Source organism: Hipposideros armiger, unplaced genomic scaffold, assembly GCF_001890085.2.
Source record: "Hipposideros armiger isolate ML-2016 unplaced genomic scaffold, ASM189008v1 scaffold_280, whole genome shotgun sequence".
In the NCBI taxonomy this organism is placed as follows: domain Eukaryota; kingdom Metazoa; phylum Chordata; class Mammalia; order Chiroptera; family Hipposideridae; genus Hipposideros; species Hipposideros armiger.
Window position 1 is genome coordinate 107,985 of NW_017731630.1, and position 24,679 is coordinate 132,663.

The 24,679-nt window shown below is 58.6% G+C and overlaps 3 protein-coding genes and 1 long non-coding RNA gene across 6 annotated transcripts in view; 2 read left to right on the top strand and 2 right to left on the bottom strand.

The window, feature by feature from the left end:
- Positions 1 to 5,291: 5,291 nt before the first annotated feature.
- GFUS (GDP-L-fucose synthase) lies at positions 5,292 to 10,491 on the top strand. Of its 2 annotated transcripts, none has more exons than XM_019657799.1 (11): positions 5,292 to 5,398; positions 6,457 to 6,613; positions 6,948 to 7,062; positions 8,159 to 8,287; positions 8,367 to 8,440; positions 8,662 to 8,795; positions 8,917 to 8,981; positions 9,295 to 9,361; positions 9,473 to 9,552; positions 9,763 to 9,862; positions 10,119 to 10,491. In XM_019657799.1, the coding sequence occupies exons 2-11, from the start codon at positions 6,468 to 6,470 to the stop codon at positions 10,172 to 10,174; spliced, it is 966 nt and encodes a 321-aa protein (XP_019513344.1). In that variant the 5' UTR covers positions 5,292 to 5,398; positions 6,457 to 6,467; the 3' UTR covers positions 10,175 to 10,491. The 2 variants fall into 2 exon arrangements, with proteins under 2 accessions (XP_019513344.1, XP_019513345.1); XM_019657800.1 differs by having other exon boundaries at positions 5,317 to 5,422.
- Positions 10,492 to 10,964: 473 nt separating this feature from the next.
- On the bottom strand, positions 10,965 to 16,359 carry LOC109390847 (uncharacterized). The gene is made up of 3 exons (XR_002125656.1): positions 15,964 to 16,359; positions 13,279 to 13,386; positions 10,965 to 12,380 (listed from the first exon to the last, which is right to left on the bottom strand). It is a non-coding gene; the product is annotated as an uncharacterized LOC109390847 (long non-coding RNA).
- PYCR3 (pyrroline-5-carboxylate reductase 3) lies at positions 15,767 to 19,822 on the top strand. 2 transcript variants are annotated; one of them, XM_019657801.1, is made up of 6 exons: positions 15,767 to 15,895; positions 16,366 to 16,430; positions 17,247 to 17,426; positions 17,692 to 17,904; positions 18,200 to 18,292; positions 18,499 to 19,822. In XM_019657801.1, the coding sequence occupies exons 1-6, from the start codon at positions 15,802 to 15,804 to the stop codon at positions 18,679 to 18,681; spliced, it is 828 nt and encodes a 275-aa protein (XP_019513346.1). In that variant the 5' UTR covers positions 15,767 to 15,801; the 3' UTR covers positions 18,682 to 19,822. The 2 variants fall into 2 exon arrangements, with proteins under 2 accessions (XP_019513346.1, XP_019513347.1); XM_019657802.1 differs by having other exon boundaries at positions 17,752 to 17,904.
- A 2,280-nt stretch (positions 19,823 to 22,102) lies between these two features.
- TIGD5 (tigger transposable element derived 5) overlaps positions 22,103 to 24,679 on the bottom strand; it is a 3,519-nt gene continuing 942 nt past the window's right edge. Inside the window, exon 2 of the mRNA XM_019657768.1 lies at positions 22,103 to 24,677. Within this exon, the coding sequence (XP_019513313.1) occupies positions 22,818 to 24,677 (1,860 nt within the window). The 3' untranslated portion in view covers positions 22,103 to 22,817. The remainder of the gene's footprint in view (positions 24,678 to 24,679) is intronic.

The following is a 24,679-nucleotide window of genomic DNA, read 5'->3' on the forward strand; positions in this document are numbered from 1 at the left end:
GGGAGCCTTGAGAACTTCCTTTTCTAGGAGAGACAATTACACAGGACATACTGGACAATCTCCAAAGGAGAAGGTGCCCAGAAGTGCAGTAAGTGGGGACCCAACACTTTCCTTAGTCTCCTCCGCCTTGGGGCCCACGAGAGGAACACTGAAGGGGAGAGGGTGCACATGTGCAAAACATGTGACAAGAGCTTCAAATGCCTCTCGCACCCTGGTGAGACGCCGGGCCACCCACAGCGGAGAGAAGCCACACGCGTGCTGGGGGTGCGGCAGGACCTTCAGCCAGCACTCACAGCCAGCACAGCACCGCAGCGCGCATGCAAGCCGAGAAGCCACACGCGTGCGGAGAGTGTGGCCACTTCTTTACGCGCCTCTCCATGCTGCACCGCCGCCACCAGCTGGTGCGTAGCAGCAACAAGCCCTTCGGATGCCAGCCATGCGGAAAGACCTTCAATTACAGCTCCCTCCTCATCCAGCACCAGCGGATCCACACCCGGAAGAGCTGGTTCAGGTGTACGAGATGTAGGAAGAGTTTCATCTGGAAGTCAAGCTTCAGAAACCATCAGAAATCCCACTTGTGCAGCGATGCAGCCTTGATCTCAGCAAGTTAAGCTTTGGAAGCAGCCGGACTGGCTCCTGGGCCTCAACTGAAATGAGGGGTTAACTTCAGGAGGGGCCCCAGGAGGACCACCCAGGGCCACAGCGGACATGGCCTAATCAATATGTGCGATCAACATGTGCGTTTCAGGCCCTTCCCACCATAGGAGGGTAGCAGGACTGGCCAGCACTCCCCCTCCCCCCAGCTGCTCCATTTGTAGCTCTGTAGCACTTCCCTGGACGAACTTATAGTTTTAAAGTGACTATTTTCCAGTGCATCGGGATTTTATTTTTGAAATGTAGATCTGTATTTGCAACATAGGTGGGTTCTAAAAGCTTTTGGGACCCAGACAGTATACAATGCTTACAGATGACTTTTTATGACAACACACCCTGAGAACCTGGCACGGGGATCTGCAGGCTGTTGCCTTACAGCTCTCTCCACGACCGCCCCACCCCCACCCACGCACTAACCCCTGACCTAACAGGTCCTGAGGAAGTGTCTCGGACCGCTGAGACCCGGTGGAATGATATCAGTCATCTCTCTTTATTTCTATAGGACGTGGCACAATGGCGCCGTCCTGGGGGTTGTGCAGGCTGTATGAGGGCATAGTACATGTTGGAATACAATAGGAGCTGGTTAATGGAAAACAGCCTTAAGGCACGTAGCACGTGGATCTTTAAGTAATTCAGTTTCACTTCCTTTGAAATTTTCTCAATAAAAGCCATGCAAAGACCTGATTCGGGGCTCAGTCCACGAGGCTGATGCCCCCTGGTCCCGCTTGAGCCTTATCTCTGTCTCTTGTGCTCTTCCACTCTGCGTTGCCCCTGTTGCTTCCCATGGCCCTTGCCACGCAGGACGTGACAGCAGGCCACACAATCCTAGTCATCACTTGGTTCTGGCTGCTTCTTTTTGGATTTGTTGCAGTGGGATGTGAATGCTGTGACCTAGGCCGCTGGGCCCTGCTGCTGTTGGGCACTGAAGTCCTCCCCGACCCAGCTTCATTTTCTCGCATGCTGACTTTTTGCTTAAGTCAGGCGATATGAACCGTGAAGGACATGCATTGCATTTAAATTACTCTGCCACCAGTTGTTCCACCGAGAACAAGTTTGCATAGTACGTATGTTTTCTATACAGCAATAACATTAAAAACTATTAAAATGCATAGTCGAAATATGGGACCAGATATATGAAATGAGCCAGTGGTGGTGACACGGGTAAGATTGATACGAAGTCAGTTGGCCAGCGCGGGCCAAGCGCCAAGGAGCAGGCTGTGCCTCTGTGTGCCGAGATCAGCATGGAATTCTTGACATTCAGGGAGAGCTCACACTAGCACTTATAGTGTCTCCATGGACAGTGGAACTGTAAGTGCGTTTTTCTTACAGACATAGTAAATAACGTGTTACAGAAACAATTCATGATCATTTGAGGAAATACAGAAATATAAAATGTAATATGAAGTGTTATGTTATGTCATCTTATCTTGGCTGATCTTACAGGAATCCTTATGCCACTAGGTGAACTGACGATGAAAAAGGGGGGGTGGCGGTGTGCTGTCAGCCGAGTTGTTTCACCCAATTTATCTAGTTCCAAGCGATAACCGAAATAAACTTTCCTGAACAAAAGAGTGATCCAATTGCAATACAAAAAGGCCCTATTATGAGCTAAGGAAATAATTACGCCAAGAAAATAACACCAAGTGTAATGAAATCACTGAACTTCAAAGATAAAATACTATGCAAACGTCCAGAATAAAGTAGATTACTCACAAAGGAAGAACGTTGGTTTGCCTCAGACTTTAATTTACAAGAACTGTAGGTCTTTCCATAGTTATTTCCTTAATGTGCCGTATTTATGTTTTTAAGGTTGTGTTACAGTCATATTTTAAAGTTAATTTGCTTTCTCTGTCTTGAACCTCTTTCCTGTTAGGGTGTAGCAGCAACGGTTAAATTCAACATGAAGTTTATGCGATGCAGACATATGGTGGAATTTTGCCAGAAGTAAGGGAGAAGACGTGGCTCAGAAATGCTAGATGTGACACAGGATGTAGTAAATGAACCGGACATTGGACTCTCTTCCTTTGGGGAGGGACAGAGTATTTTCAGATGTGTGTAATAATCACATTCTGTTGGGAAGAGTTGAGAGGAAGAGTGGAATCGTTTTGTGGGAAGATGTGCTTATGTGGATATTGGGTAATCAAGGGGTGCATTGTAATGAATCTGTTTTTAGCTTATTCTACATCCAACCCTCCCTCTTTCTTTTTGTAAAAGGACCTCAATTTTGGTTTGCGGTACTTCCTAGGTCCCCTGCACACAGTCATGGTGGTACTGTCAGTCTGAGTGTGTCACCCGGGTCCCGTGACTGAATCTAAGGCAGCCTGACCCTCCTCTCCAGTCTTGTCCCTGGAGACTGTGTGAAATCAGGTGCTATCCTAAACCTTTTTTCTTCTCAGACCATTCTCCTGGGCATATGATGGGCCAAGGGTCAGCAAAGGACCCAAATCAAATTCTGATTATAACAACATCATTAGTAATTTTGCTGAAATGAAGAAAACTAAATTGTATGGGATGGATATGTAACAATTTGGGAATTATGGTTCTTTATTTAATTAACCAACCCTGCCAGCCCATCACCAGAACACCAGACATGCAGTAATAATTAAATTCAGTTATCTCTGATATTTTGCTGACTTCTAGTCATATAAAAAACATAGTTTTATGGACATTTTTAAATTTTATAAATATGGAATATATTTTCATAATAAGATGTTGTCAAGGGAGCCTCTTTCAAAATGAGAGGCAACAAGCATTTACTTGAGATCAATAAGAATAGCTATTCGGGAAGCACTGATTCAGGCAGAAACCCAAATAGTGTTCCCATTAGGAGACAAAGGCAGGGGATGTTTATGAGAAGGGGAGGGGACAGTGGCATCCACAGAAGGAAGGCGATGCTATTGGTGCAGATAACGTAATATAGTGACATTAATTTTAAACAATGTTTAATTTTCAGTCCTGTACATAGTTCTCAGTCCAGTAGTCATATCTATTTTCTTAATATCTTTGCAAATCATTCTTGGGGATACACGTTTGCTAAGGTCCAGTGCAAAGATTATTTTGCCCTGTTTCAACATTCCAAAGGTTTGAGGACCAAGACGGGCAAAGGGTCTCCCCTGGACGGCAGGCAGCTCCTGCTCCAATTTTAAGTGGCTCCATTTATATTATGTGGACAGTGGGAGGACAGAGCACATTTTATTCAGCAGTTTCTTGGCTTGGCTGATTGCTTTTAAATACTTGCATTTAGATAGAAGGCATGAACTCTCACTTGGGATCCTTGAAAGTTGTGGCAGGCCTGTCACCAGCTTCCCAGGTAGGTGGAGGGCAGTACTCTGAGCAGTGAGGCCCTGCCTTTCTTCCCCAAGCAGCAAGGTGCCCCAGGGAGGGCAGGGCAGGCCTGGCCATGGGGAGATGGCACGGCCATTCATAGAAGCGGGGGGAGGAAAGGAGTTTGAGACGCAATGGCAGGACATCTGGGCAAAACAGTTCACCAGATATGGAGTAGTCAAGGCCGGAAGGGTGAAGAGCACTGACTAGAGAGACCACACACAGACTGACCCAAAAGAAAGCGTCCCCACTCCTATCCTCTACAGACCAGCTCCCATCAGCTCTGCCACTCACTGTGACTGGAGTTATTCCATGCCCTGAGCCTCAGCTTCCTCCCTGGTACAAAAGGTTCACCATGGCTAACTAGAGGGCTATGCACGTATTACCTCTGTAGTCTAGGGGCTCATGACTGTGAATGCACTTATGGACGGGATCTCGGGGAAGTTTGTGTGAGAGAGGGAAGTCCCAGAAGGGAGCCTTGTTGACCACGACCTCCTTCCCGCTGACCGCCCCCCCCCCCTCGCCAGCCCCGGCAGAGCGCTGGGCCCTAGTTTGGGCAGAGAGGGAAAGGACCCCGCCGGAAACCCTGCTCCTTGGTAACCAAGCCCTCAGGCCCCCTCCCCGGGACCCCACCCAGATTCCTTGGTGGCCCCCCTCCCTCCATTCACTCAAGCGCAGCGCCTGAGCGGGTACTCCCCTGTTGGGGAAAGCCCTCCATCCGTGGTGTGCTGATTACAAAGACGGCCCCCAATTCCCCACTCTTCTGCAACCACGTCCTTTGCAGCTGCTCCCTCCGTACCGGGGTACAGAGCTTTGGAGTCCGGTATGGGGACTGCCTTTGGTCAGAGGACGGCAGGAAGGCGACAGTGACAGTGTAGGGGAGCCGAGTAAAGCTCCTGCCTTATCCCTCCTGGAAACCCGCGGCCGGCCACCACCGGGCATGCGTCGCATCTCAGGCCTGCGGGCCGCACAGCGCGAACCCCACGGGACCCAGGTCCCACCGAGTCAGAGAGCTCCCGCCGGGCGACAACCGCTGCCCCTCATAACTCAGGCTTCAGCGATGCGCGGCCTCTCCTCTCGCATTCCTCCACGGTCCCCGGCAGGGTCCTGCCCAGGGCCTCGGCTGAGTCAAGGCGGTTGTGGCCCGAGCACCCTGAGGCCACCGGCCCAGCATCCGCCCCGCAGGACCCGCTCGGCGGACGCAGAGCGGGCGAGAACTGCAACACATTCCCTGGGCTGCTGCGCGGCCCCGGACTCCACTTCCCAGTATCGCCCGGGCGCCTCGCGAGGACTCCAAGTCCCAGAATGCCGCGGGAGGGCGCCGGCCCCGCCCTCTCCACCTGGCCCCGGCGCGCGGCAGGAGGTTTAGCCAGCGCCGGAAGTAGCTCTTCAGACCCCGGGCAGGTGGGGTAGTGTGCAGGTGAGATTACCTCGGGACAACGAGGTAATCCCCGGGGGTCGCGGCGTGGCACGCCAGGGCCTGGACCCTGGGCGCTCCGTGACAGCCAGAGAGCCCTGAGCGCTGCCGGGATCCCAGGAGAGTGGGAGGGGGGCCCAGCTGCAAGATACCTGTAGGCGTGGAGGGGGCCGCGGAAGGGATTGGGGGCGTGGGAAGGGCCTGAGGGCTTGGGAGGGGACCCGTGGACATGGAGGTGGCCCCAGTCCTGTGAGGGGATGGGGGCGTGGTAGGAAGCCAGGCCGCGGTGGGGTCTCCCCCACAGGCCTGGTGCTGGACAGCTTTTGTGATCTGGAGCAGCAGCGGATGTCTGAGCAGGGCCTCTCCCGTGGAGGCTGGATAGGGGACCCTGACCCGAAGTCAGAGCCATCCTGTAGGGGCCCAAGCAGATTTCCACCCCTCAGGATAGCATCCTCGAGGGGGGGGGTGCCCCGAGGTCTGTCCAGTTCTGAGCCCAAAGCGCGACCTGCCCAGGAGGCACTAGGCTGGCAGAGGCTTTCAGGGACCAGGGGGCTGGAGATGGGCACTGCACTGCAAACACAGGGGCCGGCCCCCCTCCTCTGTAACGTGGGCATTGGCTGGTAGCAGCCCTGATGATCCGGCCAGGAACACCCACCTCCAAGGTTGTCTGCCTCCCATCTTGTCAGCCCAAGGGGAGCCAGTGTTCCCTTTCTCAGCCCAGTGGGGCTCTGTGTTGGGCCTGTTGGGTGGAACCTTGGACAGGCTCTCTTGGCTGGGTGGTAGCCCCAAGGTCCCTGTGTAGCTCCAGGCAGTGGGCTCCCTGGGGAATGGGGCTGGGAGGAGGGGATGACAGGCCAGTCAGGCCTCTCTGGTCCCGAGCAGGCCATCTCTTTCTGGGGGGTATCATCCTGTGCCAGTTGTCCCAGGGTGCCCTGGGCCAGCCCTTGGACAGTTGGGTGGAGTGCTAAAGCCAGTGACTCCAAACAGGGGCATCTCAGGGGAGTGAGGCTCTGTTGCATGGGAGCACAATGGCCTCAGCCTCAGGTCCTTTGGCCTTACAGGTACAGCCGACATGGACGAGTCCCGGGAGTCGATGCGGATCCTGGTGACAGGGGGCTCTGGGCTGGTGGGCAGAGCCATACAGAAGGTGGTAGCAGATGGGGCCAGGCTGCCCGGAGAAGACTGGGTGTTTGTCTCCTCCAAGGATGCCGATCTCACGTGAGTGGGCCCAGCCTTGGAGCACCCCCACATGCTCTCTCTAGACAGATGTCCCAGACCTGTCCTGGAGCTTGATGGCCTCCTGTCTGCGCTCTCCCCACCAGGTGGTTGGTGTGGCCTGGGTGTGGGAAGCTCTGCTCCTAGGCAAACATCCTCCCATCTCTTCCGGGGAGCTCACACCTTCACAGCAGCTGGCATCTGAACTGGCCACTTTCCCTTTCGGCAGCCCATCTTGCCATCAGCCCTGCCCAACTCCTGTCCCCTGTACCCCAGCCCCCAGGGTGTTAGTTCCCTTGGGCCTTCAAGTGACCCCAGATGGCCCGGCTCCCTCCAGGGACGCTGCACAGACCCGCGCCCTGTTTGAAAAGGTCCGGCCCACACATGTCATCCATCTTGCTGCAATGGTGGGGGGCCTATTCCGGAATATCAAATACAATTTGGACTTCTGGGTAAGTGAGGGGCCCAAACAAGCACTGGGAGCCAGGAGCCGAGTTCTGGGAACTTCCTGGCCGGCTTCCCACATTCATGATCTGGCCCCAGGAGGTCCCTGATGGTCAGGGCTTGGCACAGCCTGGTGGGGGCCCCCAGTGACCCAAACTTGCTCTGAAGATAGAGGGACATGCAGGTGGGCCAGAGGGCATTTGACCTCATAGGAAAAGCCACCGAGCTGATGGGTGGGTGGCAGGAACTGAGAGAACTCAGCATTCGCTGTGTGACTTGAAGCTGGTTGCTACCTCCAGACCCTCCTCCCAGGACCTCTCTGGTCCAGCTACACTGAGCCAGGCCCACCATGCGCTCCAGGGTGTAGAGGTGTGATCTGGGCTCGGGATCTGTGCATGTGCCCTGGGGGGTGGGGGCACGGTGTACGGGGCAGGAGGAGAATGGGGCTCTGCCAGGCTGTGCCCCTGAGGGTCGGCCCCACCGTCTCTGGGCAGCGAGCCTTGGCATGGTTCAGCCCTGCATCAGGCACTGAGACTCAGAGCAGATTTTGCTCAGGGCAGATTTTGCCCCTGTTACTAGCAGGCCACCGAGCCACCACCTCTCGCTTCTCCCCACACCAGTCCAAATGCCCTGGTCACCTGATGTCCAGTTTCCAGAAGGGGAGGTGGAGCCCTGGCAGGGGAGGGCTGGGCCCGGCCAAAGACTTCACTGCTCCTGGGCAGTAGAGCCAGTGAGGCCAGCACCTTGGGCGAGTGGGTGGAGGGGTCCCTTCTGCCCCAGGTCCAGCTGGGGCTCCATTCTGCCCCAGTGCTACTTGCCCTGCCTTCAGCAGCCCCTGCGGGTGGGGCCCAGCCCTGAGCTGAGGAGTGCACTCCTCTCCTCCACGGCCCTTGGGAAGGCAGACCCAGACCTCCTCCAGCCCTGGGAGTGGGGCTGCCAGCTAAGGATGTAGCAGGCCGGGAGGGGCAGACAGAGGCTCCGTCTGTCCCAGGCTGCGGTCAGGACAAGCAGGCTCAGGAACTCTCCACTTGGAGGAGAATGGGGAGGGAGGGTGTGTCCCCACTTTTGTCCCTGGAGGGGCCTGAACCCACCACTGCCCCCCAGAGGAAAAACATACACATCAACGACAACGTCCTGCATTCGAGTTTCGAGGTGGGTGTTCACAAGGTGGTGTCCTGCCTGTCTACCTGCATCTTCCCTGACAAGACCACCTACCCTATCGATGAGACCATGGTGAGACAGCAGGCTGGTTTTCGGGGCGGGGCCCGGGTAGGGGGTGGGTCGGAAGCAGCCGCCTCCCCTTCTCCCTCAGATCCACGACGGTCCGCCGCATAGCAGCAATTTCGGCTATTCCTACGCCAAGAGGATGATCGATGTGCAGAACAGGTCCTCTTGGCACCCGCCCAGCTGAGGCCGGCCAGGAATGGGGGAGGGCCCGAGTGTCCATGAGGTGGGGGGCCTAGAGGGTAGCCCCGGCCACTCTGCCCAGGCCTCATCTCACTCCCTGGCCAGGCTGTGTTTTTTTCCGTGTGGAGGAGGCTGGGGTGGGCTGGGCTGGGTAGTGAGCAGTCCCAGAATGAGGTCAGAGGAGAGCTGTGCCCCTGCAGGGCCTACTTCCAGCAGCATGGCTGCACCTTCACTGCCGTCATCCCTACCAACGTCTTTGGGCCCCACGACAACTTCAACATTGAGGACGGTCACGTGCTTCCCGGCCTCATCCACAAGGTGCACCTGGCCAAGAGTGAGTGCCCGCCGCCCAGCACACTGGCCGGTCACCTTCCTGTGGGGTCTCTGGGGCTCATCTGGGAGGAGCATGGTGGCTGGCACAGCCCCCTCTGACACTGCCCCTCCTGGATCTGCAGGCAACAGCTCAGCCCTGACGGTGTGGGGCACCGGGAAGCCTCGGAGGCAGTTCATCTACTCACTGGTTCGTGCAGGAGGGGGCACAGCTGTCCCCAGAATACCTCCCCAGGCCTGCCGTGCTGGCTGTGGGAAGGGCTGAGGGTCTGGGCTGACCCTGGAGGAGCAGCCGCTGGTCCTCACTGGGTCCCTGCAGGTCCTGGCCCCACAGCCCCGAGCTCGGCAGGAGAAAGGACTCGGTCCATTGGGGCTGAGCGGGCCAAGGACTACCCAACAGGAGGGACCCCCCGGCCCCAGTGGAGCCTGGGCTGTGCCCCCACTGGACAGGCGTGCTTGGGAGAGGTGACCTGTGGTCTTTGACCCTGTCTGTCTGACTCTAGGACCTGGCCCGGCTTTTTATCTGGGTGCTGCGGGAGTACAATGAGGTGGAGCCCATCATCCTGTCAGGTGGGCACCCTGCAGCCCCATCCCCACCACATCGGAGGGAACAGCTGTGGGGGGCTGGATGGCAGTGGGGCCAGGCCAGAGGCCTCAGCTTGGGCCCCTTGCTCCACACAGTGGGCGAGGAGGATGAGGTCTCCATCCAGGAGGCGGCCGAGGCTGTGGTGGAGGCCATGGACTTCCACGGCGAGGTCACGGTATCCTTCGGCTCTGGCGGGCCGGTGGGCCTCCCTGCGCGAGACTGCAGGTCTGCTGCACAGGCAGCACTCCCCCTGACAGTTGGAGGGCAGGGTCTGCTGCTCTCCCCGAGGCTCTCCAGAGACAGGCGGAGCAGGTCAAGGGCAGGCTGGGGGCTGGGGGCAGGGGGGGGGCTGCCCCTTCTGCTGTCGCCTTGACCAGGCGCCCAGTTTGATACGACGAAGTCAGACGGGCAGTTTAAGAAGACAGCCAGTAATAGCAAGCTGCGGGCCTACCTGCCTGACTTCCAGTTCACGCCTTTCAAGCAGGGTGAGCCCCTAGCCCCTCTGTGGCCCTTTCACCCCCATCCCTCAGGACCTCCCGGCCTCTCCTTGCCTTTGGGAGACCACTGTCCCTCCCTACTCAGCGTCCTACTGCCAGCTGGGGGTGGACACCTTGCAGGCTTGGTCTACAAACCCTCATCAGGGAGGCAGGACACGATGACTGCCCTATGTCACTGGGGCCCCCACCCTCCACACCTCCCATGGAGCTCAGTGCAGCCTTGGCCCTCACCTGCCCTCTGCAGCTGTGAAGGAGACCTGTGCCTGGTTCACAGACAACTACGAGCAGGCCCGGAAGTGAAGCATGGTGATGGGGCAGGCGCCGCTTTCTCCCAGGCCCCGGCGGCCACTTGGCTGGCAGAGCCCGGTGGCAACCACCCTCACCCTGCCAGGAGTCAAGGGCCCAGCCCAGCAACGGGCCCACGGTCCACCCCCTCCACCAGGGCGGCTCCAGCCAGCTGTCCAGCGGGGCCGCCACTCATGTCCGTTCTCAGGGAAACCGAGGCCTGACCAAGCTTGGCACCTTGTTCGCCAGTTCCAGGGCCCAGGCCCTGAGCGTGTCCACTTCAGGTCTTGCTCTCCCACTCCCTGGGAGCCAATAAAGTGCATTCCTTTTTCTCCTTTTTTTTTTTTTAAGATTCTATTGGGGAATTGGGGAAGGGAACAGCATTGGGGAATTGAGGAGGGGAACAGACAAGTTGCTGTCCTTTTGTTCTTCAGTCTAGTTGTGGAGGATGTTGCTTCACTGGCCCATGTTGGTAATATCATTGCGCTCTTCCCGGCTGAGGCAGATCAGTCGCCGGCCTCTGGACGGCTGCTCACGGCAGCTGTTGGCAGCTCACACCGGCTGCCGGCCGCTCACACTGGCTGCTGGCCACACACGGTAGCTTATGGCAGCCCGCCACAGCAGGGGCTGCAGCCTACTATGTCACCGGCGACTGATGGCAGCCCAGCTCCAGGTCGAGCTGCTGTTCACCATCTTACCTGTAGAGGGCGCAGCGTCACTGGCCCTCATGTGGGATCCTAACCGGCGGCCCTGCTGCTCAGAGCTGGCGCTCCCAAGCCAACTCTTAACCAACGAGCCACTCGGCCGGCCCAATAAAGTGCATTTCACAAGCCTAGCCCCAGCAGCTCTCTGCCAGCTGTGCCCCACACCAGGCATTGCCTCCCTGAGTCTGGCCAGCCCCAGGACCCACCATCCCCTGCTGCTTGCTCAGTCCCTGAGAGCTGCCGGGCTAGGGTGGTTAATTGTCCTTGGGGTGGCAGAAGCCAGAGACATGGAGAGACAAGTGTGCAGGCAGGAAGCAGGCAGGCCTCGGGCGAGACGGTGGACTGTCAGCCCGTGGGGGTACAGGGCACTGCCTGCTGGGGCATGGCACGAGCAGGCCTGGTGACCTGAGTGCCCCTGGGCTTCCCCTCCGAGCCCCAGGACTTTGCAGAAAGAGGCTAGGTCTAGATTTGGACAGGCTGAGTGGGATGGCAACTGGATGGCTCAGCGTTTCCTGGACCATAGGAGAGAGCCGGGCCAGGCCAGGCCCTTCATCTCCTTACCCTAAGGCAGCAGCTCGGGTGACGGGGCCCACCTGCCCTTCTCCCATGGACAGTAAGGGATCACTCAAGATGACCCTCTGGGCCGTGTGGGCAGGAAGGTGAATGGCACGGGCGTCCCATTCTCAATGAGAGCAGGGCAAATTCCAGGCAGTCGGCACTGGGGTGTGGACCCAGGAGTACCCAGCTCCAAAGCCTCCAGGCCAGAACCTGCTGGGCTGCCTCGCCCAGGACCCAGGCACCTTCCCTGGCCTGTAGCCCACCTCTCTCAGGGCCCCTCTTCCCCAGTGCCCTTTGCCACCTTCGTGCTGATGACTTCCAGCTTTCTTCTGACCCAGGGGTGCCTGCCAACGTCCATTGCTTCGTTTATGCAGGCAGTATTGGCTGTCTTCCCTGTGCCAGGCACACGAGTCTCCCTGAGCCCAGCTGACACCTCACTGCACTTGTCACCACCCCCTGTCTCTCAGGCAGGCCGTTGTTCGTCCTCTGGGCCTCCCCAGGAGCTGACCCTGGAGCCCCTGTTATGTTAGTGTCCCCGCCCCCCACCTTTAGGTCTCCTTCGCGGAATGCCCACCTGCCGTGCAGGATGGCCTGTTGGCTTGTCTGGAGACACCTGGGAGCCCCCCTCTCCCCGGGACTTGGAGCTCCAGGACCTGGGTGCCAGCCCTTTGTAAATGAAGGCTCTGTCCATGTTGGGGTTCAGGGAGGCAGTGGCGCCTGACTTGGAGCTTGTGTCAGCCAGGCGAGCATAGTGGGAAAGAGGCCTAGCACAGAGCACTCTGGGTAGTGGTGGTGCGTCCTGAGCGTCCCCTGGGTTGTCCTGTGTGTTGACCATTCAGGGGCTTTCTCCCGACCATGCAGATCCTCAGGCTGAGGGTTCAGCTGTCAGGTCAGCTGCTGTGTGGCACCCATCCCAGTCCACAGTGAGGCCACACTGCAGGAATTCAATTGTTGAAGAGCTTTGCAAATGTCAAAGTAGAATTTAAAAGAAAACATCCTTAAAATGAAATCTTAGACTTGGGTGAACAGTAAAAAACCAAACTACAGTCTTCGATCTTCAAGCCTTGTTTTTACCGTGTCAGAAATGACAAGCACACTTCATATGGATCCCGCCCGCCCGGTTAGCCTCTAAGATGGTTCTTGGCCCTGGCCAAGCAATCCATCTCCCAGCAGGTTGTGAGAAACCGTCAGCACCCCTTCTTTATCATGCACATTCGTGCACATACTACCCTGGGGGTCTGCTGACACAAGGCAATTCAATTGCTGATTCTTTAGTAGGGAGTGTCCAAGTTGCTGAGGCAATGCATTTTCATTCTTTAACTCATACTAATGTGGGTGGTCTGCATTCACGGTTCTCTATCACTAACAACCAAGCTCGTCAAATAATACAGACGTGCCCTACTTGTCAGATTCTTAATGCTCCACAAGAACGTCCTGAATGAGTTTACCCTTAAGGTTTAGTCTCCAATGCTATCTGGCAAATGGATGTGACTCATGTCCCTTCATTTGGGCGGACATCCTTTGTTCATGTTACCGTGAATATGGCCTCTGGTTTTCTAGTCGCCAATGCTCTGACAGGAGAGACCACTGCCCATATCTGTCATCATTCACTTGTTTGCTTTTCCATTATGGGCCTGCCTCGTTCTATCAAAACAGACAATGGCCCTGCTTATACAAGCTCTAAACTTGCTTCTGCGCTGTATGGCGAATTTCACACACCACTGGGATTCCTTACAATCCACAGGGTCAAGCCATTATTGAACGTGCTAATTCCACCTTAAAGAAACAGTTACAAAAACAGAAAGGGGGAGACAGCAAGGACCCCCCACAGATGCAATTAGCAAAAGCTATGTTTACCTTACATGTTTTGAACTCCTCTGATTCAAGTACTGAACGCACACCTGGGACGGACTGCAGCGGAGAGGCATTTCAACAGCACGCTTAGTCCTTGGAAAATGTTCCTATCTGGTGGAAAGATATCCAAACTAATCAATGGCATTTAGGAACCTTATTAACATGGGGACGAGGCTTTGCTTGTATTTCTCCAGGTCCCGAGGAGCGGCCTTTGTGGGTGCCTGGCAGGTGTGTCAAACTTGACCATGAGCGACGGCTCGTGGAAGAGAAAAATTGCGCGGATAGCAGACATAGAACCTCCAGTGTTCCAAATGTCCGGCCTATCGCTGACGACCACGCTGAAACCACCCCCCCCCCCCCCCCCCCGCCCCACTCCCGAGGAAGCACTCCCAAGACAGAGAAAGCTCAATCTCCCACATGGGGGCAATTGAAAAAGCTGTCTCAGATGGCAGAAAAGAATTTGGGTGAAACAGAAATACCTAAAACTGACACCAACATTCTAGTTTCAATGCTTGCAGTAATTTCAGTTGTAAATTGTCTTTTGCAAAGCGTTGTAGCAGTTAATCTTACCTATTGGGCTTATTTGCCTAATCCTCCTTTATTTACTCTCTTAAATCACATGGCTTTGGGTTATTTAAAAACACCTATTTGCATTGGTTTAAAACCCCCCCCCCATGTCTCTCACTTTGTCACTAAACCTGGGATGTTCCCAGAGAGAAAGGAAATAACTACTTTAAAATGTGACTGAAATATTTCTACTTACTGTGTTTAATCTTAACTTTACTATAAATATCCAACAACTACAGCAGGCGGTGGATTTGATGACGCATGCTCACTTATCACTCCTGCCTGGAGATGAAACGCTTTCTGAGGCTGCGGGAGAGTTTTCTACTTTAAACCCCCTCCCTTGGGTAAAACCCCTTGGAGGAGGACTTGTGGGTGCATTTCTAATCTTATTGATTTTACTGTTTCTATTTTATTTGGTCATCTGCCACGGACAACATACGCTCAGACGGGAAATAATCAGGAAACCACCTAGTCTGTGTTCCTCCTGTTGCTAAAATAAAAAATGGGAAGATGTCACCTTGCAGCTGCCAACTCGAATGCTCCCTCCGGCGCACTGATCCTTTGAAGTCATAAGGAAGCGTCTTGGAATGCTAAAACCCGAGGGAATAATCTCGGTGAAACTTCCGTATCTGATGGTCTCGGAATGCTGAGTCCATCCATAGGGATCATACGTATGTGTGAAAGCACAACTTGTGTTTGATCACAAGGAGCTTCGGTGAAGCAGTTGCCAGACACATCAAATCAACAAACTGGGTTTAGATATTCAAATTTACTTCTTTGTGGCAGTTGAGAATAAAAGCTTTGCGCCCGTCAGCTCGCCAGAATTGGGGCTAAGTCCATAGAGACTTGAGACCCCTGGCCCGCAGTAACTCTATACTTGACTCTTGTATTTCTTAACCCTTTGCCGCCCCTCCTCGAGCTCCCCAGCCCTTGTGACATGGGACATGATACAAACAAACTACAGTCTTCGATCTTCAAGCCTTATTTTTACCGTGTCAGGAATTACAAGCACACTTCATATGGATCCCACCCTCCCCGTTAGCCTTTAAGATGGTTCTTGGCCCTGGCCAAGCAATCCATCTCCCGGGCCAGGTCTCTGCTGGGGCCCCAGGCCTCAGAAAGGCCCGCCTCCTCCCCACAGCTCTCTGGGAGACCCACGGAACCCAGGATCCGGGTTGGCCAGACACCTGCTCACACATTTCACTGGCAGTGCCAATTTATTCTGTCACCTGGAGCCGCTGCAGCTTGGGGAGGAGCTGACCACAGGCTCTGATCAGGCATCCCTGACCTTCCCGCCTGAGTGCACTCCCAGGTTCCAAACGGAGAACCAGGGCACCCTGAGAAAGGTGCCCCCACCCAGAGAAACCTGCCTGAGGTTGGCAGGGCCTCTCACCAGCACCTGATCTATCGTGGTGACACGCCAGTCCGTACCCTGCCTGCCAGTCTTTCATCAGAATCAGGGCGCATGCCGCATGTCCCTCCTGGAAGCTCAGTTGCCCAGCGACCAAATCAGTGGCCTCCCGGGCTCCGCAGCGTCACCACAAGGGACTCCACCAGGCACTCTCCGGGGTCAGAGGAGACCCCACCCTTTCCGACACTTCGCCTTTGAATGGAGCGGCTCCATTTGGAAAATGGATCTGATCTGCACACGCGCCCAGAATCCTGCCATGGCTCGCCATCACCCTCAGCACCGGGGCGCAGGTCCTCCGCCCGCCAAGTACCCCCGAGCGGAACTATTCGGGTCGCCTGCAACTCTGCCCCGCCCCGTGACGCGCCCGCCTAGGGCCCGCCCACAGGATTCCGAAGCCTAACGCGGCCCAATGAACAGCGAGGGGGTGGAACCCACTGCTCAGCGAGGAGTGGAGCGCGGACGCCGAGCCGGAAGGGAGAGGGCGGAGCGTGAGGTCCTTGTAGCCAAAGGACGAGCACGAGGGAGGGGCTGGGGCGGGAGGCGGCGAGATGGCGGCGGCGGCGGGGCCCGACCTGCGGCGCGTGGGTTTCGTGGGCGCAGGCCGCATGGCGGAGGCCATCGCGCAGGGCCTCATCCAAGCAGGTGGGTCGCGTGGGGGCGTCCGACAACGGCCTGGTGTGCGGGGACGGGCATACCTGGCCGGAGCTCACCTGCCCGCAGGGATGAATCCCGCAGAGCCCCTGGGCGAGGAGCCAGGGCAGCCAGGGCCCTGCGCGCAGTGGTCCCAGGGTGGAGCAGGGCCGGGATCTGTCCTCACAAGACAGGGCAAGCTCCCTGGCCCCTGTGCCCAGCACAGCCTCTGGAGTCAGCGGTTGCAGCTGCAGCTGGCGGTGGCGGTGACTCCCGAGTAGAATTGAATGAACCTGATTGCCCCGGCTCGGCTGCGTAGAGCACCCCTGCCGAGCACTTGCGTTCCTGCAGTCTCAGGCCAGCCAAGGGCCGGGGTGGTCAGGAATGGCTGAGCTTGAGAGAGCCTTCAGTAAGTGGCAGGCCTGGCTGGCTCCTCCCCTCCTTCCTCCTCACTGAACCCCAGCCTTTGCTTTTCTCTCCAGGAAAAGTGGAAGCACAGCATGTGCTGGCCAGCGCACCAAGTGACAGGAACCTCTGCCGCTTCCGGGTGAGCTGGAGCCTAGCCCTTCTGAGTGGAAGCTGCCCCCAGGGCCCAGGGTGGCTCTTGGCTCCTGGCCAACGGGACCCTTCTTGGGGCCAGGGAGGTGCTGCTTATGTAGCTCAAGTTTCGAGACTGGCTAGGCTGTGCTGGTGAAGGGGAGGTCAAAGGCCAGAAGGAAAGCCAAGGTTGTTGAGGGCCAGGGCAGAGCAAAGGAGTATGCATGTGTGCACAGGTGTATGCACGTGCGTGCACGCGTGTGTTTGTTGAGGTAGGCAGGGATAGTCATGGACATTCGCTGGGGTCAGAGAGCTCATAGCGGTGCCGGCCTCAGGCCCTTGAGGCTCAGGGTTGGGTCTGGGTGAGTCCTGGGCATCAGGAGAGTGATGCAGGCACTGGCAATGGGGGAGACCCATGGGGACCCATGGGAGTGCAGGCTGGCCTCCAGCCAGGAGGGCCATGGTCTGGGACAGCGGTCAGCAAACTTTTGAGATGAAAGAGCCGCCAGGGGTCAGCAAACTGCAGCTTGCGAGCTGCAGGCTCTGAAGTAAAATTGGAAATGAAAATAAAACTACCATAGTTTCATTTATAGAACTTTTAAAGGATATTATTCACATAATGGTGATTATGTAAAAATATATTTATGGCTCTCGAATAATTTTTAAATTGTTGTGAGGGACAGGATTGGCTCTTCCAGGGGTTGGCAAACTTTTGAGACGGAATGTACCCAAAAAGCTGCATGTGGCTCGTGAGCCGCGGTTTGCTGACCCCTGGTCTGGGAGGATGTCCACTCACTCCATCCTGGTCGGGGCACTCCTGGTGCAGGCTCTGGGCTGCCGGACCACCCATTCCAACCAGGAGGTGCTGCACAGCTGCTCGCTCATCTTCCTTGCCACCAAGCCCCACGTCCTGCCGGCCGTCCTGGCAGAGGTGGCCCCTTTGGTCACCTCTGAGCACATCTTGGTGTCTGTGGCTGCTGGGGTCTCTCTGAACACCCTAGAGGAGGTGAGTGGCTGGTGGGGCTGAGGCTATAACCCCAGAGTGGGCTGGCCAGCCTCAGACTGGCCCCAGCCTGGGCTCAGGATGGCTCGGACAGGTGACACACAGCTTCCTACCTAGCTTGCAGAGCCGGCCAGGTGGCTGAGGGGACGGGTTTGGGTTCCTCCTGGTGCTGTACTTGGGAAGCAGGGGAGGGAGGCTGACTTAGGTTTATGCCCGCCTGGCAGGGCCGGTCCCACAGGCTCCCTGACTCCAGCCTCCTTCTGGCCAGCTGCTGCCCCCGACTGCACGGGTGCTGCGGGTCTCGCCCAACCTGCCTTGCGTGGTCCAGGAGGGGGCCATGGTGATGGCTCGGGGCCGCCATGCTGGGAGGAGCGATGCCGAGCTCTTGCAGACTCTGCTGGAGGCCTGTGGGCAGTGCGAGGAGGTGCCCGAGGCCCAAGTGGACATCCACACCGGCCTCAGCGGCAGCGGCGTGGCCTTCGTAAGTGTCGTCTGGCCCCCTCCCCCCCAGCCCCCCAGGCCAGCCCTCCACAAAGCAGGGCCTTCTTGTGAGCTCTGCCTTCCCCCACATCATCGCCTTCCTGGGCCTGCGCAGCCAGTCCCTTGGCAGACAGACCCCTGGGCCCAGGCCCCAGCCCTAGGTTCTGCACGGGTGGCCAACACTCTGGGCCCTGTTCCTGAAGGTTCCAAGCCTTCTCCAGGCTGGGTGCTATGTCCCGAGGAGTGTTGTCTTTGACTCTGCCACCCCCCCCCCCCAACCGCCCCCGCTCCTACAGGTATGTGCCTTCTCCGAGGCCCTGGCTGAAGGCGCCATCAAGATGGGCATGCCCAGTGGCCTGGCCCACCGCATCGCTGCCCAGACTCTGCTGGTGAGTGATGGTGACCCCAGGGGTGCATGTGGAAGGGGATGGGCCTATCTGCCTCCTGGGAGCAGCGGGAAGGGAGACCGCAGACCCTGGAAGTCGGGGCCAACGTCAGGGGGAACGCATGATGAAGCAGGCTACACAGGGGCTGAGCTGGAGAAGGGGCTGCCCGCCGCCCTCGAGTCAGTGACCACTAACACCCCTCTCCCCAGGGGACGGCCAAGATGCTACTGCAGAAGGGACAGCACCCGGCCCAGCTGCGGACCGATGTGTGCACGCCGGGTGGCACTACCATCTATGGGCTCCATGCCCTGGAGCAGGGCGGGCTTCGGGCAGCCACCATGAGTGCTGTGGAGGCTGCCACCTGCCGGGCCAAGGAGCTCAGCAGGAAGTAGGGTGCAGGTGCAGGACTCAGGCCACAGACCCTACTGCCCAGAAGGTCCCTGCCACCCCGTCTCTCCTTCCCTGCCCCTCACTAAGGACTGTGGTCCTCTTTAACTCACAGGAGCCTCGCCAGCTGCACCCTGCCTCCCGCATGGGGAAATTTGAGGTTATAGGACTAGAGCGGATCCCCTCACCAGTGGGAGCTACCCTCCCCTCGCCAGGCAGGAGGCACCATGGTGATGGCCCACTGTAAGGGTGATGTGGTTCTGAGGGCCTGAGCACTGGCAGGCCTGGTCTGGTGCCCCACATGGCTGGCCAGTTGGTTGAGGATGTGAGCAGAGCCCCTGGGGGCCCTTCCGAGAGCTGTGTGACTGCAGCCAGGTCGGGGAGCATGGGGACATATGGAATCTGCACAGGAGACCCGCTCCCCCTCAGTGAAGCCACCACATCTGTCCTGTCCTGGGTTGGCCTGTGGTGGTGGTGGTGGTGGGTGCTATGTGCTCTCCCTCCCAGCTGAGGGGCTGCACCCAGTCCTTCCCTCCGGGGAGCCGCAGGCTGGTGGAGGAGCTGCTCCAGGTTTGGGAGAAGCCGGGACCATACGCTGGGCTCCCACTGGGTATGGGCTCCTCTCCCAGACCCCAAGCTCCTGGCAAGTAGCAGATGGAGCTGGTCCTGAGGACCCTTCCTGGTCAAGAGTCCTGGAGAGTCCTGTGACCTGGCCTCTGACGCAGGACCTGGCCCTCCAGCATGTCCCTGACAGACCAACAGGCTGGGAACTGGGGCCTTTGGGTAGGGGATGGGCCGTCTGCAGCTCTGTCCCCTGTGCCACCCCCAGGCTCACTGGGGGCCTCCCCACCTCATGCAGGCCCCAGAGGCTGGAGTTCCCCAGGCTTCCGCCCAGTGGCCTGAGGCTACATCAGCCATGAGGTGAAGAGAAGCCTGGCCCCCGCTCCGGCTCTGCCACCTACCGGCTGAGGCTCTAGGAAATGAAGCCGTCTGTCAGACAGGGCTGAGGCAGCCGTATGCCCCGGCCATCCTATTCCGGCCTTGGCTTGGTCTGCCCCTGGCCCTGCCACTTGTTAGAAGGGTCAGCCTGAGTCCATTTCTACACCTTTATCTGTGAAATGGGAATAAAAATTGCTGTTCTGTGTAGCAGAGAGTGACCAATATTTAATGGGAGGCAATAAAACCAAATTCCAAGTGCCTGGAACCATGTCACCAAGGCCGGGACGCTGGACTCAGACAGAGCTGGGCTTCTGGTGGGACGCACAGCAGGTTTCCCACACGAGAGCCGAGCCCTGACATCACGCTCGGCTGAACGTCTGGGTCCCAGTGATGCATCACAATCCTTGGGGACCGGGGTGGGCTCAGCCAAGCAGGCCACTCCCTGAATGGGGACGCCTCAGTGAGCCCCAGCCCAGCTGGAGGGGCAGCCTAGCCGCAGGTGGTAGCCTGTGACAGGATGTGTAGACCCAGGAGGGGCAGCTTGGGGGCCGGGCAGCCGGCTGAGACTTCGCCTTACAGCACAAGGTTAAAAGGACTTTAAGGGCCTGGTGCACAGGTGCTGCCACCTTGCATCAGTGCTGTCCCATTTTTATACCCTCCACTTTTTCAACTTCTGAGGTGTTCTAAATCCAAGCATTGGGTCAAAGCAACACAAACAAGACTTGAGAATGGGGATGCTTATGAAGCTGACATGGTCAGCCTTTATTGTAAAGCGCACTGGGCTCACCTGACTAGGTGAGCTCTGCCATCAGTGAGGTGCTCCCCTTCCTCACAGCACACTCCGATATTTTGTCCACACTCCAGCTGACATCTGGGGCCACTTTCCAAGCACACAGTCCCCTCAGGCAAGGCTGGGCCCCCTCTGACTCTCGCTGCCTGGTCTCATCCCCAAAACACGCAGATCGGGTGGTTCGAGCAGATGTCTGCACACTGGCTCATCCCATCCCGGTGCTTTTCCTTCCCTGCCCACTGCCACACCCACCGGGCGAGCTCTAACAATGACCCTGACCAAGGGCCACTTTTTGGAAGAGCAGTGACCTTCACCTTGAACAGGAGTAAGGAGGCCAATGGCTTTATCCCTAAGCACCTCCCAGGCTGCAGGGTCCCCTCACCGTGGTAGGGAATGTTTCCAGCTGGCAGACAACAGAAGTTGAAGCAACTCCAGCAGCATCAGCCAAGACCCCCTCCCCCAGGGCCCTCCACTGCCTGTCAGGTCATCACAAACCAGAGTGGCAAGCTCAAATGCCCATGTGCCCATCAGGTAACAGCAGTGAGGAGCAGGCCGAGTGCGGCCACCAGCTGGGGTCTGTTTCAGCCATTCTCCTGCAGAGACAAACAGGTCTCCCATGGCAGGCCTCTGGCCAGGTTGCCTGATTTCATAGAGCTGAGCCCAGGGAGATGGGTGACTGAACCAGAGGCAGTGCTGCAATGGGGCCCTGGGGCAACCGGGGATCATAGTGACCTGTTGGTGGGGCTGCCTGGGGCCAGGTGCCTGCAGCCTCCACCCCTTGGAGGACACAAGACACCTCCATAAATCTCTCCGGTCCAGTGAAGCCAACGGCCCCACTTGACAGTCACTCGCACTAGCTTCTCAGGGCCCCAGGCCAGCCTGGACCAGCCTCGTTTCAGACAGTGCCCATCCAGGGCCACCAGGATAGACCGGAGCTGCCTCCTGAGGTGCAGCCTCGGTTCCCCAGATAGGAGAGGGCTGGTGACCCGTGAAGCAGCTCCAAAGAGGCAGGCAAGAGGTCCTGCTCCAGCCCCCTGCCCAGGCCCACAGAGGGCTAGACACAGAAGACTAGAGACGGACACCTTGGCCAGAGGAGCCAGCGCTGATGCAGGCTGAAGGGCTGCCACCAAGGCCACCAGTTGGTGCCCCTCTGGGCCCTGAGGTCTGCCTCTGCACACACCCAGCAGGCTCCCATCCCTGGATCCCAGAAGCCACCTACCAGCTGCCTGGGCTTGTGTGGAAATCGCTCAGAGGCTCTCTCCAGTTGCCTCACTGAGGTGCAGTCATTCTACAAACACACCGCCTGTCTGCAACCTCGAGCCACCAGGACGGGGCAGGTGAGAGTGGGAGAGCAGCCCCCTGCACCTCACGAGGTCTCTGGGCAGCATCTCTGCAAGGGCAACCTCTCCCCCCTAGGAAGGATGGGCATCTTGGGCCTCAGACCACCAGACCACGCAAAAGCAGGGCAGTGACACACGGGCCCTTTCCCCCTTCAAACTGTGCCACCCAGAAGCCCAATTCCTAGGGCCCTTGGCAGTGCCAGAAGAGGCGGAGGAGCCTGAGGGTCTCTAAGGCACTGCAAGGTTGTCCTGGCACAGCTGTCAGTGCTGCTGGGGGGGGGGGGGTCCGGGAGCTTGTCCAATCAGTGTTCTAGTCACCAGGGCCCAAGTCACCCGCAAGCCAACCTCATGCAATACGAGAGTTGTTCAGAAAATGTATTTTCTTAAGGAAAATTAGAAACTCAAGTGGAACAGAAATCTACACCTTGCTGCATCCAGAACCTCAGGAAGCCCAAGTGCTGGGCACCGTCCCCTTCCCAGCCCATGGAGCCATCCAGCAAAAATGGGCCCACGATGAGGACTGAGACCCCACCCTGACCTAGAGTATCTGTAAAAACAGATTTAATGCGCTAAAAACAAAACTGAGTGGTGCACCTTCTCACTGAGATGACCATGTGGCTGTGGTGTGGGAACTACGCAGCACCAGGGCTCGGAGTGGACAAGAGTCCTGGGCCCTTGTCCAGTGCAAGTGACAGGCTACAGGAGTGGGAGGGGAGGGCTGGTGGCCTCAGCCCACAGGGCCAGGACGGAGCACAGTGAACTGCACTCTGGTAAGTGCTGTGGTGTGTGAGTGCAGGTGTGCGTGGGAGGGGCCCTGGCTCAGACCACAGATCCCACATGGATGCCTGCCCAGGGAGCAGCATGAGCCTGGGGGACCTTTCCTCCAGTCCCCTCAGGATGACCCTTCACCAATAGACAGCCCCTCCAAGCCAGGCTGGGATGGGTTCCCTGGAACCCAAGTCATGGGGCCACCCCAGGGGAGGGGAGTACAGCAGAGGGGGAGACTGTGTGTCCCCTTCCCTCCAGGTGCAGCAGGACAAAGGCCTCTAGGGGGCCGCTTGGGCTGGCTTGGTCACACCCCATTGTCGGGGACTGTGGGAGACGGCCCAATGCCCCCCAGCCTCCTGGCCATGCTGATCAGTGAGCGCAGGTGCACCAGCTTCAGTGGCCCCACCTCCCGGGGGTCCTGGCTCTCCAGCCACCGCAGAGCGGTCTCTAGACCCCTAACAGCCTCCCCAGCGGTGGGCATGGGGGCCTCCTCCTCCTCCTCCATGACAGAGGGTAGGCTGGTGGGGGGTGGCAGGGCCACAGGGGACAGCACAGGGGGCCGGCCAGTGCCTGCCTCCTCCCGGCAGCCCTCGGGCAGGCCCCCATCATCGTCCAGGTGCAGCCACTTGGCCACCTCCTCAGGTGCCAGGCGCTTGTAGGCCAGGGCTGCCAGGTGCGTGAGGTCGCTGAGCACCCTGCTGTGCTCAGCCGCCTCCTCAGCCTGGCCTGATGGCTGCCCAACACACTCCTCCTCCGGCTGGGGCTCGAAAGCCGCCCGCAAGCCCAGCAGCCAGCAGCGTTCGATGCTGCCTGCCTGCACCAGGTCCCAGGAGAGGCCGGCCAGGTAGAGCATGTCCTTGAGCATGAAGCTGCGCATGAAGTCCAGCGGGGAGCCCCCCGCACAGGACACCGCCAGTCGCAGCAGCTCCCGCTTGTACAGCTGCTTGAAGGCAGCCACCACACCCTGCTCCAGTGAGGCAGGGATGTGTGCCCGGCTGCTGCCCTTGGACAGGAACAGCACCCGGACAGCCCCATCAGGGGTCTGCAGCTCCTCCGGGGAGCCGAGAGGCTCAGGCCGGCACCGCCTGGGGGTCTCGTCGCTCTCCTCCAGGGCAGGCATCCTGGCGGCCGGGCTCGGGCAGGGTGGGTGGGCGACCAGCAGCACGGCCTTCTGCTGCAGGCAGCTGCGGCGCAGGTAGCGCCTGACGCCCGGGACGAACTCCTCGAAGAACCAGCCCCGCAACAGAGGGCGACTGAGCCAGGCGTCGGGACTGTAGCGGTACGAGGCTGGGAACTTGTCCTGGTTGTGGTGGCGCAGGCTGGGCGGGTCCGGCAGCTGCCCAATGACCAGCGGTTTCAGCTTGTGGCTGCCGGTCAGGTTAGCGGCCAGCAGCACAGTCACCCGGTCGCCCCGCCAGCGGCGACTGCAGCCCCCCGCACCTACAGGCGCAGTCTGCTCCGGAAGCAGCTTCCAGTAGAGGCCGGTGACGTTGGCGTTGTAGATCTGCTCGTCGCCGTAGCCACCCTCGGCGGGGGAAGACGGTGCAGAGGCGCGGCCCGGCGGGGGGCCGGCGCCTGGGGGCTGCGCTGGCTCCTGCTTGACGGGCGGGCCGGGCGCAGGGCCGGCAGCCGGGGGCTCGGCCTCGCCGTAGATGCGCTGACTGGAGATGCCATGGCGCTTCTGCCAGCGCCAGAACCAACCGTGGCTGGCCTTGAAGGTGCACTCGGGCCCGTAGATCTGGCGCGCGAAGGCCTCTGCCTGCGCCTGGATGAGCGGCCCCGACAACGGCACGCCGTGCTGGCGCAGCGCCAGGAACCACGAGTACACGGCGCGGTCGATCTCCTCTTCGTTGGCCAGTCGCATCTTCTTGCGCTGCGTGCCCACCTCGCCGCCCAGCTGCTCCAGGAACCAGCGCAGCTTCGGCTCGTCCTTGAGCCAGCCGCGCAGCGTGCCGCCGGGCACGCCAAAGTCGCGGCACACGCTGGCCTGCCGCTCGCCGCCCTTGACGCGTTCGATGGCCTGCAGCTTGTCCTTGATGGAGTAGGCCTTGCGGAAGGCCATCTTCACCGCCATGCGGGGCCGCGCGGCGGGAGACGGGGCGGGCGCGGGAGGCCGCGGCGGCTGTGCGGAGCGCCCAAGCGGGGGTCGGCGGCCGCGGCGTGGGG

What these genes read in the sequence shown, in the direction of transcription:
- GFUS (XM_019657799.1), top strand. Translation starts at nt 6,468, where the DNA reads ATGGACGAGTCCCGGGAGTCGATGCGGATCCTGGTGACAGGGGGCTCT. An exon ending in AATACAATTTGGACTTCTGG is followed by an intron (nt 7,063 to 8,158) that starts GTAAGTGAGGGG and finishes ACTGCCCCCCAG; the next exon opens with AGGAAAAACATACACATCAA. An exon ending in GTTCACGCCTTTCAAGCAGG is followed by an intron (nt 9,863 to 10,118) that starts GTGAGCCCCTAG and finishes TGCCCTCTGCAG; the next exon opens with CTGTGAAGGAGACCTGTGCC.
- PYCR3 (XM_019657801.1), top strand. Translation starts at nt 15,802, where the DNA reads ATGGCGGCGGCGGCGGGGCCCGACCTGCGGCGCGTGGGTTTCGTGGGC. An exon ending in GCAGGGCCTCATCCAAGCAG is followed by an intron (nt 15,896 to 16,365) that starts GTGGGTCGCGTG and finishes TTTTCTCTCCAG; the next exon opens with GAAAAGTGGAAGCACAGCAT. An exon ending in GCGGCAGCGGCGTGGCCTTC is followed by an intron (nt 17,905 to 18,199) that starts GTAAGTGTCGTC and finishes CCGCTCCTACAG; the next exon opens with GTATGTGCCTTCTCCGAGGC.